General features: G+C 40.0%; 1 protein-coding gene across 1 annotated transcript in view; it reads right to left on the reverse strand.

Annotated features, from left to right (window-relative positions):
- EGF (epidermal growth factor) overlaps positions 1 to 15,344 on the reverse strand; it is a 96,662-nt gene that overhangs the window by 60,474 nt on the left and 20,844 nt on the right. The window contains exons 4-7 of the mRNA XM_032784614.2: positions 14,525 to 14,706; positions 10,208 to 10,438; positions 8,309 to 8,511; positions 79 to 204 (exon numbers count right to left, since the gene is read on the reverse strand). Of these exons, the coding sequence (XP_032640505.1) occupies positions 79 to 204; positions 8,309 to 8,511; positions 10,208 to 10,438; positions 14,525 to 14,706 (742 nt within the window). The remainder of the gene's footprint in view (positions 1 to 78; positions 205 to 8,308; positions 8,512 to 10,207; positions 10,439 to 14,524; positions 14,707 to 15,344) is intronic.

A 15,344-nucleotide genomic window follows, 5' to 3' on the forward strand; every position in this document is an offset into this window, starting at 1 on the left:
AATTCAAGATTTGAGAAAAGTGTGGGAGAAAGCGTATCCAGCTTCCCTACCCATCCCATGGTTTGAACCATATATTACCTTCACAGTATTGCCTATTTCTACTCAGAACAAATCCATTCGAACACTTGCACCAATGAGTCTTGGAGTCATCCCTGCAGATTCTTCTCTTGCAGTTTTCTTTGTTCAAATGGCAGGATCTGTGTTCTGGAAGAGTACATGTTTTCTAGGATGGAGACTGATTTATAAAATACAAAATTCACCTTGACATACAGAACCTGATTTCATAATCACTTTTCATGTGGAAGTCAGATTGATCTGAAAGACACTTTCATACAGGCACAATCAGACCCTGATACTCAATGAGAAAGAAGGACACAAGCATCTTTGATCTCATCCTCCAAATCCTGCCTCAAAACCCATTCACCATGATTTCCACCCTGGTGTTGTCTACTCATTAATAATTAATTAATTGTTATTTGTATTGTGGTAGTACCTAGGAGCCCCAGTTCTGGATCAGGACCCCAATGTGGTAGGCATTGTACAAAGACAGAACAAAAAGATGGTCCCTGCCCCAAAGAGTTTACAATCTAAAGCTTGCTTTGCCTCGATCAGTCTTGCTGTATAAACTGATAGTTTGCATACTGAAATTGATGTTAATATCCAACAGTCTAGGCTGCCTCTGTCACAAGTTAAAAATACACTTAATCGAAATAAACCCATCAACTACCCACCCAGCACAAAACAACTCCCAACTATATTTATCCTCATGCTAAACTCCTCTCCTCCAAACAATCCCAAAGCCTCCACTAAAGCATGCACGGACAGTCAACAGAGGTTATTTTGGACCTTTACTCTGAGAGTGCAGCTAGAGTGCCTCCACCCATCACAGTTGTGGGAGGAGAGGAGCAGGATCTCCAGTATGTAGGTTCCAAGTCTAGTTAGTTTGTACTGTATTCATCTGCCAATTCTAAGGAAACTCCTTCTCTTTAAAGTTTTGCTTCTTCTGGTGGAAGGCTATTTTAATCCTGCCAGTTAAGAGCAAAGATGCTGTGGGCTCTAACTCTTGCTTCTCTTCAGCTGTCTCCACAAATTAGGGAAATAACCTCATATCATTTTCCATTGGTAAAATCAAGTCAGCAAGCTACTATCTAAAAATGAAGCTCCTTGTGCTCCAACACGAGAGTAGGGGCAGACTAAAAACCATGACTGTGTAGGATCATTTATGGCCACTTGCCAACACAGGTAGTTCCTGGAGGCATCAGGAGAAAGGGCAGAACTGGTTTTGCTGGAGACCCCTGGTCAATAGTCAGAGGCTCACAAGATGATTTTTGTTGGTTTGCAAAGTCAAAGTGGTGAGACTCATCTGGGCCAAATGCAAGATGATCCCTCAACCAGAAAAGGATTGTCTGCCTCTGTGATCCACTTTGCTGTCTCCACCTGTCTGTTCATGTACAAGAGAATGGTCCCTTTACAAAGAGCTTATCACCTTGCCAACAGTGCGTATGATATTGCATCCTGTTTCATACGCTAATCATTTTATTGCTCTCTGTTGTTTATATAGGACTAATAATTAATCATCTACTTTGTTCTGCTGCCTGGACTTTATGGAACGTTTGCAGTGAATTGTCTTCCTTGTCATGTTCATTGTCACTTTGGACAATGGGGAGTCATTTACCTTATCTACTGTGCGCTACTTATGATGAGACTCTCACAACTTTTTTCCTAGCAAGGGCAGGGGGATTGTTCTTGCCAATAAATAGGAGTTAAGAGTAGACACCAGAGCAGGTGATCTGCCACTATAACAGTATATACAATGGGCACATGCATGGAGGGACAAGGTCGAGGAGTGTGCTTAAAGGAACTAGAATCTGTACAATGAGGTTTTGCCATTTTCTACAAATAGGAGGTACACACCTGTGCAAGAACCTAATTTCACAAAAGATTTGGCCAGTGCAAGTAGTCCAGGCCAGACAGCCCCATGTCAACAGGAATGGCAATGGACAATCAGCTGCCAGTAAAGGTCACAGAATCATAGAATATCAGGGTTGGAAGAGACCTCAAGAGGTCATCTTGTCCAACCCCCTGCTCAAAGCAGGACCAATACCAACGAAATCATCCCAGCCAGGTCTTTGTCAAGCTGGGCCTTAAAAACCTCTAAGGATGGAGATTCCACCACCTCCATAGGTAACCCGTTCCAGTGCTTCACTACCCTCCTAGTGAAATAATGTTTCCTAATATCCACCTAGACATCCCCCACTGCAACTTGAGACCATTGCTTCTTGTTCTGTCATTTGCCACCACTAAGAACAACTGAGCTTCATCCTCTTTGGAACCCTCCTTCAGGTAGCTGAAGGACGCTATCAAATCCCCCCTCATTCTTCTCTTCTGCAGACTAAACAAGCCTAGTTCCCTCAGCCTCTCCTTGTAAGTCACGTGCCCCAACCCCCTGATCATTTTCATTGCACTCCGTTGTCCCGGGTCTATAAATGTGGATGGGACCTATAGAGGGGCTCTGATCCTCCAGAGGGCAGAATGGGATCCTATGATAGTGCCGAAGCAGCTTTCCTAAATAACATAGCACAGCATCAACAACAAGGAATGCCTGCCTCTGGCACGTTAGAGACAAAGACATAGGGTCAGATAAAGACCTTATTAGAGCAGCTTATCCACAATAACAACTACTAAAGAACACAAAGGAAAAAAGTATCCGAGTTAAGCTAGCAGTTGAACTTTAAGATGACAAAAGCAGAGCTGATTGTGATTCGATTTCAAATAATCTTCTGTTTGCTGCCAAATACTGTTGTTATTGGTTCCCTGTGAATCCTATTAAATAGACAAAGATCTCTCGTTCTGCATTTATTTTATTTTAACTCTATTACCATAGTTAACTTAGTAAAGCATTTTGGGACACAGTTTGCATAAAAGATGGGATCTACTTTAAACTGACATGCACTGTACAATACTAGATGGTACGCTACTAGAGAAGACGCTGCTTCTTTATTGGAAGTATACTGCTTTATCCTCAAAACAGCAGCCCTCAAAGAAGAAGACAACAAGTACACTCGCTGAATAGAAATAAAAAGTGGCAGGAGTTTCTAAAAACTGTTCTGAAAATTCCATTTTTTACACTTACAGCAGTTAGATATTTAATATATATGTATCTGGCTACCATATCTAAGAACTACTTCAGGTGTCATATTACTAACTAATCCCCAGAATTTACAAGGAAAACCAAAGCAAAAGCCAGGTAAGGAATAAGAGGAAGCTGTGCATGATGAATAGGAATATGTGGGGCACAACTCTCCTTCTGCAGGATACAGGTAACTTCCAGTCAAATCCACGGGAGTTACATTCTGCAGGGGGAGGATCATGCCCTTAGATGCTCCTGTATTAGCAGAGAAAACACCATCTGTAATAGGATAAGAACTATAGTGTACGCTGTTGACTTCTTCCCAGGACACACAGTGAATCTGCTTAGAGAGAATCTGCTCTTATTTCCTAAATATCTAAGTATCATTATGGTTCAAACCAAAAGAGAAGAGCAGGAAAATCAGCTCCCCATCACAAATGTAAAGAAATTAATTAGTTTAATAAACACAGAACACTCAGTGAGGCAGAAATTAAGGAGATTTCCAAATGTTTATCCTTTTTGTGTCCTGGACAGCATTATTTTCAGAGACTGTCTAGAGATAAGAAAACAAAGCCAAGAATTAATCCTATGGATAACTGACTGGAACCTTTTCAAAAAAAAGAGTCAGTGGTAAGCACTACAGAACAGGATAGATCTTGCAGTATGGGTAGCAAATGGAGATAAGGTGCAATTACTAAATGATTGATCACAAGTTCTGTCCCAGAAGACATGGAAGCACTATGCCAAAAAATATGTGGTTATTTACAATAAAAGACCCAAAATGTTAGAGATCCGGCTTATAGAATCTGCCCACAGATAGTTAATTCAGTCCAGAGCCTTGGGTCCTTTGGACTGTAATGTTACTGGATGCCCAAACAGCCCTGGCAAAACCCTACCTACTTCCATATGCAAGTGGCCAGAAAATAGCACCCCAGTCACAATCACCATGACCCCTATGTATTTATGAACTTGAAGCTTGATTACTGCAACTCACATAAAGGAATGGAGCCACATGCCTAGCTAAGCCTCCAGTTGGGACAAAATGCAGCAGCCTCTTTGTGTAGCAACACAGGCTGTTGTGAACACATCACCCAAGGCTTTGCTTCCTGCACTGGCTCCACATGGAATATAGAGCACAGTTCAAAGTCTCTGTCCTGATACTCATATTTCCAAGGGACTGGCCCCACTGCCAACTTGTCAGATCACCTCTCACTCCATAGTCATAACCTCTCTCAGTGGCTACATTCTAATAGAATAATAGAGAGAAAGAATGAGAAGGGAAAAGAACAAGATGGTAAATGCCACTGCAACGTAAAGAGAGGTCATTTTCTTCACATTACCTATGACCAGTTGGTGATCCTGGTTTTAAACTTCAGTAAGAGGTGCTTATGCCTCATATGCTCTGGAAAACTGGCTGGATAGATTAACTGAGCCCAGCAATATTTTATTTAGACAAAAACATTGCCTGAAGCTGGTAAAAAAAATCTGTCACTAATATGGACCCTCGTTCCTTGATCATTAGAATTAAAGTGCTATACATCCGTATTATACTACATCCATAGAACTTGTAGAATATATTGGATCATACAACTATGCAGAAAGCTGCTTTCAAAATAAATAGAAAACAGCACCCAAAAAAACCCCCACCCTGAATTTCCCTCAAACAAAACTCAATTATCCAAATATCCTTTTTATGGGGAGGAGTTTTCAGGCTTCTTGACCTGTCTGTGCCCAGCTCCCTTCAGCAGTTGGTGCTTCTGTAACTAGGACCGAGTGCTCACAAGCTTATTTTTGTCTCCCAAATGATTATTTTTGGTTTAATCTCCCTAATCATCTGGGATTGCCTGACCCTTTATTGGGTAAAAAATAGCTGTGCTGTTGCTGCTGCTGAACATGAGTATGCAACCACCCCCACCCACACACATGCAGCAAACCCCGCATGTGACCACACAGGTGAGAAAGTACAAGAGAGCTTGTTCATGTGCTCTATTTCCAATTCACCCTCTAAATTCAACCACATGGAAAATAGCCTAACAATTGTATTTCATACGCATTATTCTACCCAACCATAATATGGAAAGTGCTGGCCAACTGGTAGAAAAGCACATCAAGAATTACTATTTAATCAAATATGAAAGAAGTTCTTGGTTCAGGTTTGGTGGGAAGTGTCAAAATTTGAGCTGCTTGTCTCAAAGAGATTAGCAACACTATAAGCTGCTTCCACTGGACTTTTATAAAAAATATCATGGAACTATTTCTATTAGCCTCACGAATGAATCATAGAGGCCATTTTCTTAACCCTGTCTGCTTTAAGGATCAAAGGAAGTTACAAATACTCAGAACCACTGAAAATCAAAAGATTTATATATGGATTTAGGATCCTAAATTTAGATACCCATATTTGAAAATTTTGGCAATAAAACCTAAAACTGGGGCTAAGTTTTGCCTGACACTAGTATCCCTTTAAACAGAACAATATTTACAGGGGGGAAAAAAGATAATTAAAGGAGAAATCAGTTTTTGAGATGTGATGCTGACAGTCTATAAACCGTAAGTAGAAGTGGCAAGTATTCCAGAGGAATTATACATTTATCAGCGGCTGAATCTGAAGCTATTTACCTCAGATTCTTTATCATGTGAGAAGAACTTCTTCCGCCTTCCACACTTTGCCCCACAGAATAAGGCTGTTGCATCAGAAGACTGTGGTATTTACATCATGACATTGTGAGAGTACATTGCCTCAAACCCAAAGTCAAATTAATGTCCTGTTAGTTGTGAAACAGTCATGACAAGCTCAAGACTGTCCTGTTAAAGAAAAAGGGGACAGTGGAGGACCTCTCCAAAGCAAAGCATTCACCTAATGAAAAAAGTCTGCAGCATATAACCCAAATTTGATCTTTGGCAGGAATTGTAGCAGTTAAACATTTCCTGTCAGGTTCTTTTGTACCTGAGGAGAACTTACTTGCCATCTGTGTTACTGTTTTAAATAAGGTTGATAATTCACATTTAACGCTGTGTTGCAGCAAATGTTGACTTAGCTCCTACAAGGCATCCAGTTAGAGCCTACATGCTCTCATCTCCAGGCTGCTGTGTTGTAAGATCCCCTATAAATCTTATTTGTGTTTCGGACAAATTAACCTTCTCAATCCTGGTTCTTGGGCTGGATAAGCTAAGCAATGCACATGAAAAGTCCAAAAGGATCATCTGGATTGGGCAAGGTAAGCTTCTTTTTCTCCCCATGTATTATAAGAAGCCATTTGGGAGAGGAAAAAAATGCATTACAAGCACCACTTACTTTCATGCTTCTACCAAATTATCCTTGCAGTAAACTACAGACAGCATGGCACATATTAAAAAAAATTGACAGTTTATCCACTAAAGAAAAGCAGGGGGAAAACCCTTTTTCAATTGAACCGTGGACAGTGAAAAGCGGTATATACTCTTCGGGGGGAGGGGGAGGCAAATACATTTAAGCTCCAATGAGAAGAGTAAAAGCTAAGTGCCCAGCATCAATAAGCTTTACATTATGTACTTTGCCTCAAGGGAACGCTTATAACCCAGCTGACAGCCCCTGGCATTCATTGTATCAGCAATTATGAATTAGCCAGTTTCTTCTCCTCCCACCCCTTCCACATGCAGACACATCCTACTGGTCAATACCAGCTCAGGATTTAGGAGAAATTATGCAGTACCTTCCAAACCTGGGTCAACTAATTGTATCACATTGAGCAATATGCAGACACTTCCGCGTCTGAACCACATCTACCCTGGTCTGGTGGGTGGGTAGGTGAGTGTGCATTTTTTTTTCCAAAAGGAATGATTCAGTCTCCCAGGTTCAAAGTAACATGTTGTACAGAGCAGTGGAAAAATCTCTGAATAAAGGGACAGGCTCCTTAAAGTCATGGCTATGCGTTTTGTTTTCATGCAAGCACTTGCCATTCGATTTTAACTGCTAGCATTCCTGCTGCAGCAGAATAAATGCTTGAAGTGAACATTAGATATTTCCACAGGAGATACCTCTTGAAGATCTTAGTTTCTACCACTCCATGGTACAAGAAGAGGGAAGAGTGGGTCCAAATATGGCATCGGATGGAGTGAAGGGAGAGGAAGGCCAATAGATGGATAAGAGATATGAAGTTAATAAGTGTCATGGCGTAGTTTCCAAATTATGTTTCAAGAGGAGGTTTTTTTACATTATAATTTTTGTTAAATACTCTATGTTCCATACCACCTGAGTTGCTCAGAATCTCATGGTTCTTCACCTTCCATGGGAGCTCTGGAATTACCATAGTACACTCTCAGGTGCCTGATTCTCCACTGTCCTGCACTTTGTGTAGTTGCTTATATACTTGGACAAAATAAGTGCAAAATGCCACTGCATCTAAATAACAACCATCCACACCCAGTTGGGTAGGTATAAATGACTACACAAGGTGCAAGACAGTGGAGAGTCAGATCCCAATTTTTTTCCTCCTCTCTGGGTATTTATAATGCATCCATCACTGTGGTATTTAGGTGCCATGTTGTAATGGTGGGGATCCCTTCCACTTATATTCATTTTGTGATCCCACAGTAAAATACCCATGGTGTGATCATACTTTGAGGTGCCCTACTGTAAATCACACAGACTCACACTTCTTATTTAAAAATTTCTATTGAAATTCCATATCAGTCCTAGGGTAAGCAGTGCGATCCTTAATCCAGTTACTCCACTGTGAGACTGAGACATACATATATACTGTTGGTTGGACATTTCATACATTTCTCACAACAACTTGGGACTGATAGCAAGATTTTCAATTATGCCTTAGAATGAAAGGTCCATAAGGGGACAGGTATTGAGGAAATTAGCCTAGAATGCGAGTTGCCAAGGTATATGTTTGATATACTTAGGGATATGCGAGTGCGCACGCGCACGCACACACACACAAATAAATTAATTCATGTGGATGTTCCTCATTAGTAAATTAATAGAATTAGATTGTTCTCTGTGTACTTCCTAACTGAAGGTCCTGTTAAAGTCATGCATATTGAGTGAAACCCTGGCCCCCATGCAGTCCATGGGAATTTTGTCATCAACTTCAACAGAACTCTTGTTGAAAAAAATTCTATCCTGAAAAATTAAATGGTGTGACAATATTCTTATACACATAAGTGTGTCATTATATGGTGACTTACCAACATCTCGAGCATCTGTTCTTGCACCAGGCTGTTTAAATGGATGCACCACTTTTATTTCAGCAGGTGGTAAAAATGATGGTTTCAGGCTGATTGTGACTATAACCTTTCCTGTAAATTTATTGGCTCTCTGGATCCTGTCAGTTTTTGGGTCTGGATAGTAGAAGTGCTCAGCAAACAGAGATATGCCCAATAAATGGTGTCTGGAGTGGAGAGGAAATAACAAATAAGTAACATTTGATTTCATTCCTATTTGATCATTTGCTTAAGGTCTCCTGAAAACATGGAAAATCTATATCAACCTGTGGTAAACGTCTGTCTCAAATCTGGACTTAGCGTTCAAAATCTGAGTGTTTGCTGTAAACCTCCCCCAAGCTTATACCCAGCTTGGATCTTATCTCGCTGCCACCAACCAGGATTTTTAGGGTCCCTGGTCACCCCGAGTGCACCCAAACCCTTCCTTGGGGGACCCTCCAAGACCCAGACCCCTGGTCTCCCTAGCTCTCCCCAGCTCCCCCCGCTTTTCCCTGGGTGAGCCTGGGCGATGCTATACTTAACTCCTTGATACAACCAGAGAGGCAATCTAGCTTCGCCGAGGCTTACATTCAAACCTAGTCAGCTCACACAAGAAATTCACCCTCCCTTTTGTCCCGTAGCCTTTTCCCGCCCTGGGACAATAGGAAAGTAAGACACAGAGCTTGGGCTTTCCCTCCCCTCTGCCTAGCTGTCACAGAGATAACAGAGCTCTGGGCACAGAAATTCCTCTCCCGTTGCCTCACTAGGAAAAGACTTCCACGAGTTTTAAAAGAGAAACTTTATATAAAAAGAAAGAAAATACAAACAAATATACTGCATTAAAGATCAATACAGGCTCTTGCTTATAAGAAAATATGAATAAACAGTCTGATTTAAAAGATAGCCCACTTAAACCAGTCCAGCAATCAACACCCATGTAAATACAAATCAAAGCACATCACAGCCGATTACTTTGTTTCCTTTGTACTCACACTTGAGTAGAATATTTAAAAGAAGATGGAGTTAGAAGAAAAGCTTGTTTACTCACAGCCGAGGAAAACAAAAAGACACAGAACAAAAAACCTCCAGAGGTTCCCCCCCTTACTTTTGAAAAAACCGGTTTCCTGATTGGTCCTCTGGTCAGGTGTTTGGTTCCCTTTGTAAACCCTTTACAGTAAAAGAAAATTAACCCTTACCTTACCTATCTACTTATGACACAACCACATTTGCTTCAGATACTCTGATATACTTTTTATCAGAAATTAAAACCTGTGAACATGTGATTGGTTTGTGAGGTATGGTATGACAGCTGAAATGTCACTGTGGACACAATATACTGTGGCTCACAACATAGCACACAACATACTGCACATACAGTGGGGCCATCCAAACAATTACTAACAACTCCTGCAGCTTGAGTGACTAGTTGACCAGGACTAGTTCACAGAGAAAGTCCTGGTATTCCGGCTAACTCTATTGAACCATGTGCCACTATGCCATGTGCCTTTGTGGAAGGAACAATGCCTGTTAAGCATCCCCATTTCTTTGAGAGACTACTGATTTTTACCACCCTCGGCTGGGTTCCTGAGCCTCTCAGGAGCAAAAGAGAGGCTGGAAATTCTGCATGGATGGCTCGTAAGAGTAGTATGCTGGCATCCATTTCCCAGAACATACACATGGGAGGATGAGGGAGGAGACTCTGCCCTTTCCAAAGCTATCCTCTTCTGGTTATATATTGGCTATTCTGAAAATGTTGTGCCATTTTATCTGTACTTTACAATCTTTATTATTTCCAGACTCAAAGAAGAAAGGGAAGAGGATGTCTTTATCAGACATAGCCCTAAAAATATTTAGTTTCCCTCTATCCAACACAGAAAAACTTACCGGGCAGAATGTTTGGGCAAATGAATAGAGCCACCGTTATAGTCACATGATCCAATGCGTGAAACATCTTCTTTACTGTCATACTGGATCCAAAAGAGTCTTGTGTCAATAAAATCCAGTGAGATGGTCTTTATTTTTTCTGTGGTCCTCAAAACAATTCTCATGTCAGTTCCATCAAGGACTGCTCTGTGAACGCTGGAAAGAGCACCATCTGAAGACCAAAATATAAACCTAAAGACAAAAAAGAGTCATATTTTGAAAACTATTTGCAAGATAGTGCAGCAGCTGTTGAAAATTATCTGTTTAGCTCTCCCTTTTTTCAGTATTCTTCATTTTTAATCACGTACTCCCAGAACAGAAACATCTAATTCAGAAGCTGAGTAATACCAAGATATCTGTTGCATGAAGGAAAATCAGATATGCAGAAACTGTCCACCAGAAACAGAATGTTTACAAAATACCCTTTTTCAACACTTGTGCAGTATCATTTAAAAGTCCATAAAATATACATATCTAAGTGGATTTGAGTCTTGCTCTTGACATACTATTGACATTATGGTTTACATCTCTTAAAGACTTCCGAGGCTTGCAATCTTAAAGGCTCTCTGTCATTTAGGCAAATAATTTTGATGCATTTGTTACTCATCAGAAACATTTTTAAAAATACTTTTCCTACTTTTTTAACTGCAGATGTATCAGAAGTGCCAATTCTAGTCTCCCCTGGTTTTGCTGGAGGAGCAGTTGTGGGTCTGAGCGTTTACACGTTGTGAGCTCTCACTTTAATTAAATGGGTGATCATCATTTCTCCAAAATGTTCATTAGCTATTGGAGTTAAATAGATGTTAACGATTACAAAAGAAAAAAAGTTTTATACAGTCTGACTAAAAATGTCCTCGGCACTCAGTTCTTAGCTTCCTGCCTCTTTCTCCCATTATATGATAATGTCAAAGTTCTTCAGTCACTACAGAAACTTCTAGAACAGACAAGATCTGAGTGTCTAATGTAAAAGATTAGCAGGAAAATAAAACCTTAAACAACAAAGGGGGAAAATATTTGGCTTTATCTTTATATATATATATATATAGTAAATAGGGCAAACACCTTATTTTCCCCCTTTTCAGGACACCTTTAAGATAGAAAATAATTTTGGTTACTGAATTGTATCTTTTAACAACTGACGACTGTCCAATGGCAACCAATGTAGTGCTAAGATTCATTTTATAATTTTTTTTTCACATCTAAAAATGTTTTCAAGGGGACTGAATGGTTGAGAGAATTAGGTAACAAGACACTAGAAACTCCCCAAGGAAAATCCACTTTAGTGGTAACCAAACATTGTTTCCAAAAGTGCAGTCATGATCTAGCAACACCCTTGTTGACTCTCCCCAACAGAGACAATATTGTCACCAAGAACCACTCACCCCTACAGAGATGCCTGCAAGTCAGGGAAAAGGCACATGACTAGGGAAAGCCTGCACTGCTTCTGGCTATGCTGTATCTCTTCTGTGGATAAATACAGCTCTTCTGTCCCAAGCAATTTTAATCCAGAATCTGTTTTACCGGAACTTAAGTGAAAAATACCCGTTCTAATATTTTATTGATTTCATTTAATCTAAATATTAGGGCACAGCCACAATGTCCTGCAAACACTTGGGCATGCCCAATGAGACTAGACTATTCACTTATACAAAATTACTTGTTCTCCTTGAGGTTTGGAGGATCAGGGCCTATATTTGCACATGACCTGGCTTGGCCACAGTTCCTCCAACAATATATGGATAGTTGTTTTATTTTATAGGATTAGGGTTTTTTCTTCTCTCTTTGTTTTACGATTGCACACAGAAATTTCAAAAAGTATTATCACATTCCATTGGTTTCATAGCACTAAAATTGTTAGACATAAACATCCCATTCAGACCAAAAGTGTAAGATCGTACTGAATTTGAAAGAACTACAATGCTTCTTAAATGTACAAAATAATTTACCACAAATCCTGTGTATTATCATTATTCTTATTTATGTCACGGGAGTACCCGGAACCCATAGTCATGAAAGGGCCTAACTGGGTAGGTGCTATACAAATGCAGGAGGAAGACTCAGTACTTGCGCCTGGAAGTCTACAATCTAATTGTTGTGGTATGTGCTATGTCAGTCTGATACAGATGAAAAATGTTTTAGTAAGGACAATATGAGGTGGCTACTATAGCAATTTTCAAACACGGCAATAATAATTGTTCGCTCTTTTATAGTGCTTGTTATCTCAGGATACCAACATGTTTTAAAAGGTTGGTTAAATTCTATAATCTCCATTTTACAGGTGGAGAAATGGAGAAACAGAGCCATTAAAGGCCCATTCCAAATCACATGAACTTCCATTAACTTCAGCATAAGTTGGATCAGGCCCAAGTGATGTGCACAAGGTCACACAGCAAATTAGTGGGAGGAATTGAAACCAGATTGCCTGACTCACAATCCCTTGCAGTACCCCTAGACAACTGCGCCTCCTCTACAGATTCTTGATCATGTGTAAATTCTACACAGGAAATAGAGGAATACAGAAAAAGTTTACTTTATTATTCTGTAGCAAAACCAGCCAAGCATATTTTGAGAAAAATGTGATTATTAATTTAGCTATCATGCTGATCTTCATTACTTGAGAGTTGTACACATTTCCAGGAAGATATATTTCTTCTTAGTTTCTGACATTGCATATGTTTGTCCCTGTGGAAATTAATTCACTGACTGCTTGACTTCACTATATTAATATTAAAATAGCACCATCAGGACTTTCAGACAAACAGACTGTCCTAAAATATAAAAATGATACATAAGAAAGCAGACTTCTAAGAGGACCTAAACAGTTTTTTAATAGCTAACTAGCCTGACAGGGCAGCATGTGAGTAATGCTTTAAAATAAACCCCTAGCTGATCACACATAGGTTTATATATACACCTTAGTCTGTCCACAGAGTTCATAATAGTTTAGCAAATATATTTTCATTATTCCATTCATAAAATGTTTCTATGTGGCTCTCGGCTGAAAAGGTACAAGAACTTGTGAGAACTTCCAAATCAGTAAATGTGAAGTCAGTACAGAAAACAAGTACTCTGGCATTCAGCCTTTTAAATCATGCTCAAATGGTAACCCAGTGAGGAATATAAATATTGTTGGCTAGCATGAAAAGAAGGTTAGTCTGTAAGTGCAAAAGAGGCGGACACGTGAGCCTTAACATTAAAATGTCTCGACAGCGGTGATGAGCGGCTTCATTGTAAATAAAAAGTGCCAACAAAAATATTTTATTGCCATATCAATATGAAGTACCTCAATGTCTCCTCCGCTGTTATTTTAAAAATTACCAATGAAAGAGCTTTACACAGTCAAGAGAAGTCAACACAGAGTATTCAGGGTGATCATACAAATATCTCTTCAGACCAGCCAAATCTCCCTGCATGGATGCATCTATGAATGGCTCTCTATGTAAATTGTTTTGAGCCTAGAGAAGCTCCCTTATCAAGTCTAAAACACTAACATTTATAGAGCAGTAACAGCAGTCAGTAGCTTTACAATCGGTATTCAAGCTGACCAAAATTGGAGGCAAAAATAATAGAAAGAGGGGAACAAAGAAAACCACTATGGCATTAGCTGAGGGGCTCCATGCCTGTGAATGCTCCAGGTAAACAAAATGTCCAGGCCCACTAGCAGCTTACCCTAATAGGCCAGGAGCCAAAATTTGCCAGCCCCTGAAATATAGGGTCAGCTTATGAAAGGGTCATACAGTTTTTGCTATTTTTACCTATCCATCTTGGGGGCTTGGCTTATAAATGAATGAGCTAATGAACAAGCATATACAATAAGTACTATATGCTTAATACGAATTGTGTTATAGATTCGGACTTCTCAGCATTTTCAGGCATCATTCCTGCTTTACCAAATGAAGATCAAACTCATTCCCCTTAAGTCCTCCACCTCCATCAACTGAGGCCTCAATGGCTCCTTCCCTGACAATCAATAACCTCCTCATTACTCTTCCCCCGACCTAAGCCCATCTCCTCCCTTGCAAACAGAGATCTCCCTCCTCACTTTAATGATGAACTGGGCGGGGGGAGGGGAGTCAGGCTCTGTGTTGGATTACAGTATGCTGCAGCCACCTTCCACTCTATTTATCTTTATTGTGTTCTTGGGGAAGTTGTAACAACCACTTGACATTTGATCAACATACTGTACGCAAGCTATTCCGTTAGCCTACAAGAAGCCATCAGAGCATTTGGTTTATTTTGAGACTGATTCAAAGAACTTATAAACTCAGGCAGAGTTACCTTTTCCCAGGGTCAACAGCAATACTTGTGGGATGACCTACATCCTTTAAAAGGACTCGGGAATTGTTTCCATTCAAGTCAGTTGCTTCAATAGTTGCTTTCTGGTGGTTGGCCCAAAGAATATCTTGATTTATCCAGTTGATGGCAAACCCTGCAACACCTTTTTCAACATAGCGTAGTCTCTGTAAATAGAAATTAAAAACATTAAAAAAACCAACCCTAATTACCATCCGGAAGTTATCACCAAACCAAATAGTGACCTGCAAACACATTGAGGCTTCCATTTAAATCCACTGGCTGGTCTCTTTTTAATGGCACCACAGAGACTAGATTTCCTTGCTTGCTCTTTAATCACCTTGATTTGTGCTGCACTTCTCCCCAACTGTCACCTACATCTTGAAGCATAAACCATTGAGTTAAGTCATGCTAAGCTAAGTTCTCAAATGAAAATCAGGCAGGGGTATCCCAAAGTTGCCCAGATTTTCCATTTACCTAAATTTATTTTGTATTTCCTAAGCTATAAAATATCCATTCGCACACTGGAAAAAGCCCTAATGCTTCAAGTTCATAAATGCAGGATAAGTCAATGAGGATGCATGTAGACACAGGAGTTCACCTGTGAGGTATTCATTGCAGTCCACTGCAGACCTGGCAGCGTTTTGGGTTCTGGAAGTGCTGAAGTTCCTTTGTCTTTGCCACACAACCTTAGTCAGATATAGAGCACAGCTGTTTCTGAGCAAGAGAGGTAATGCTGAAAGGAGTGTTCATGTAAAATTAGGACTCAATTAGTAGTTTCAAGAAAAATGTCAGGGGAGTTGCG

Source organism: Chelonoidis abingdonii, chromosome 5 (assembly GCF_003597395.2).
Source record: "Chelonoidis abingdonii isolate Lonesome George chromosome 5, CheloAbing_2.0, whole genome shotgun sequence".
NCBI lineage: Eukaryota > Metazoa > Chordata > Testudines > Testudinidae > Chelonoidis > Chelonoidis abingdonii.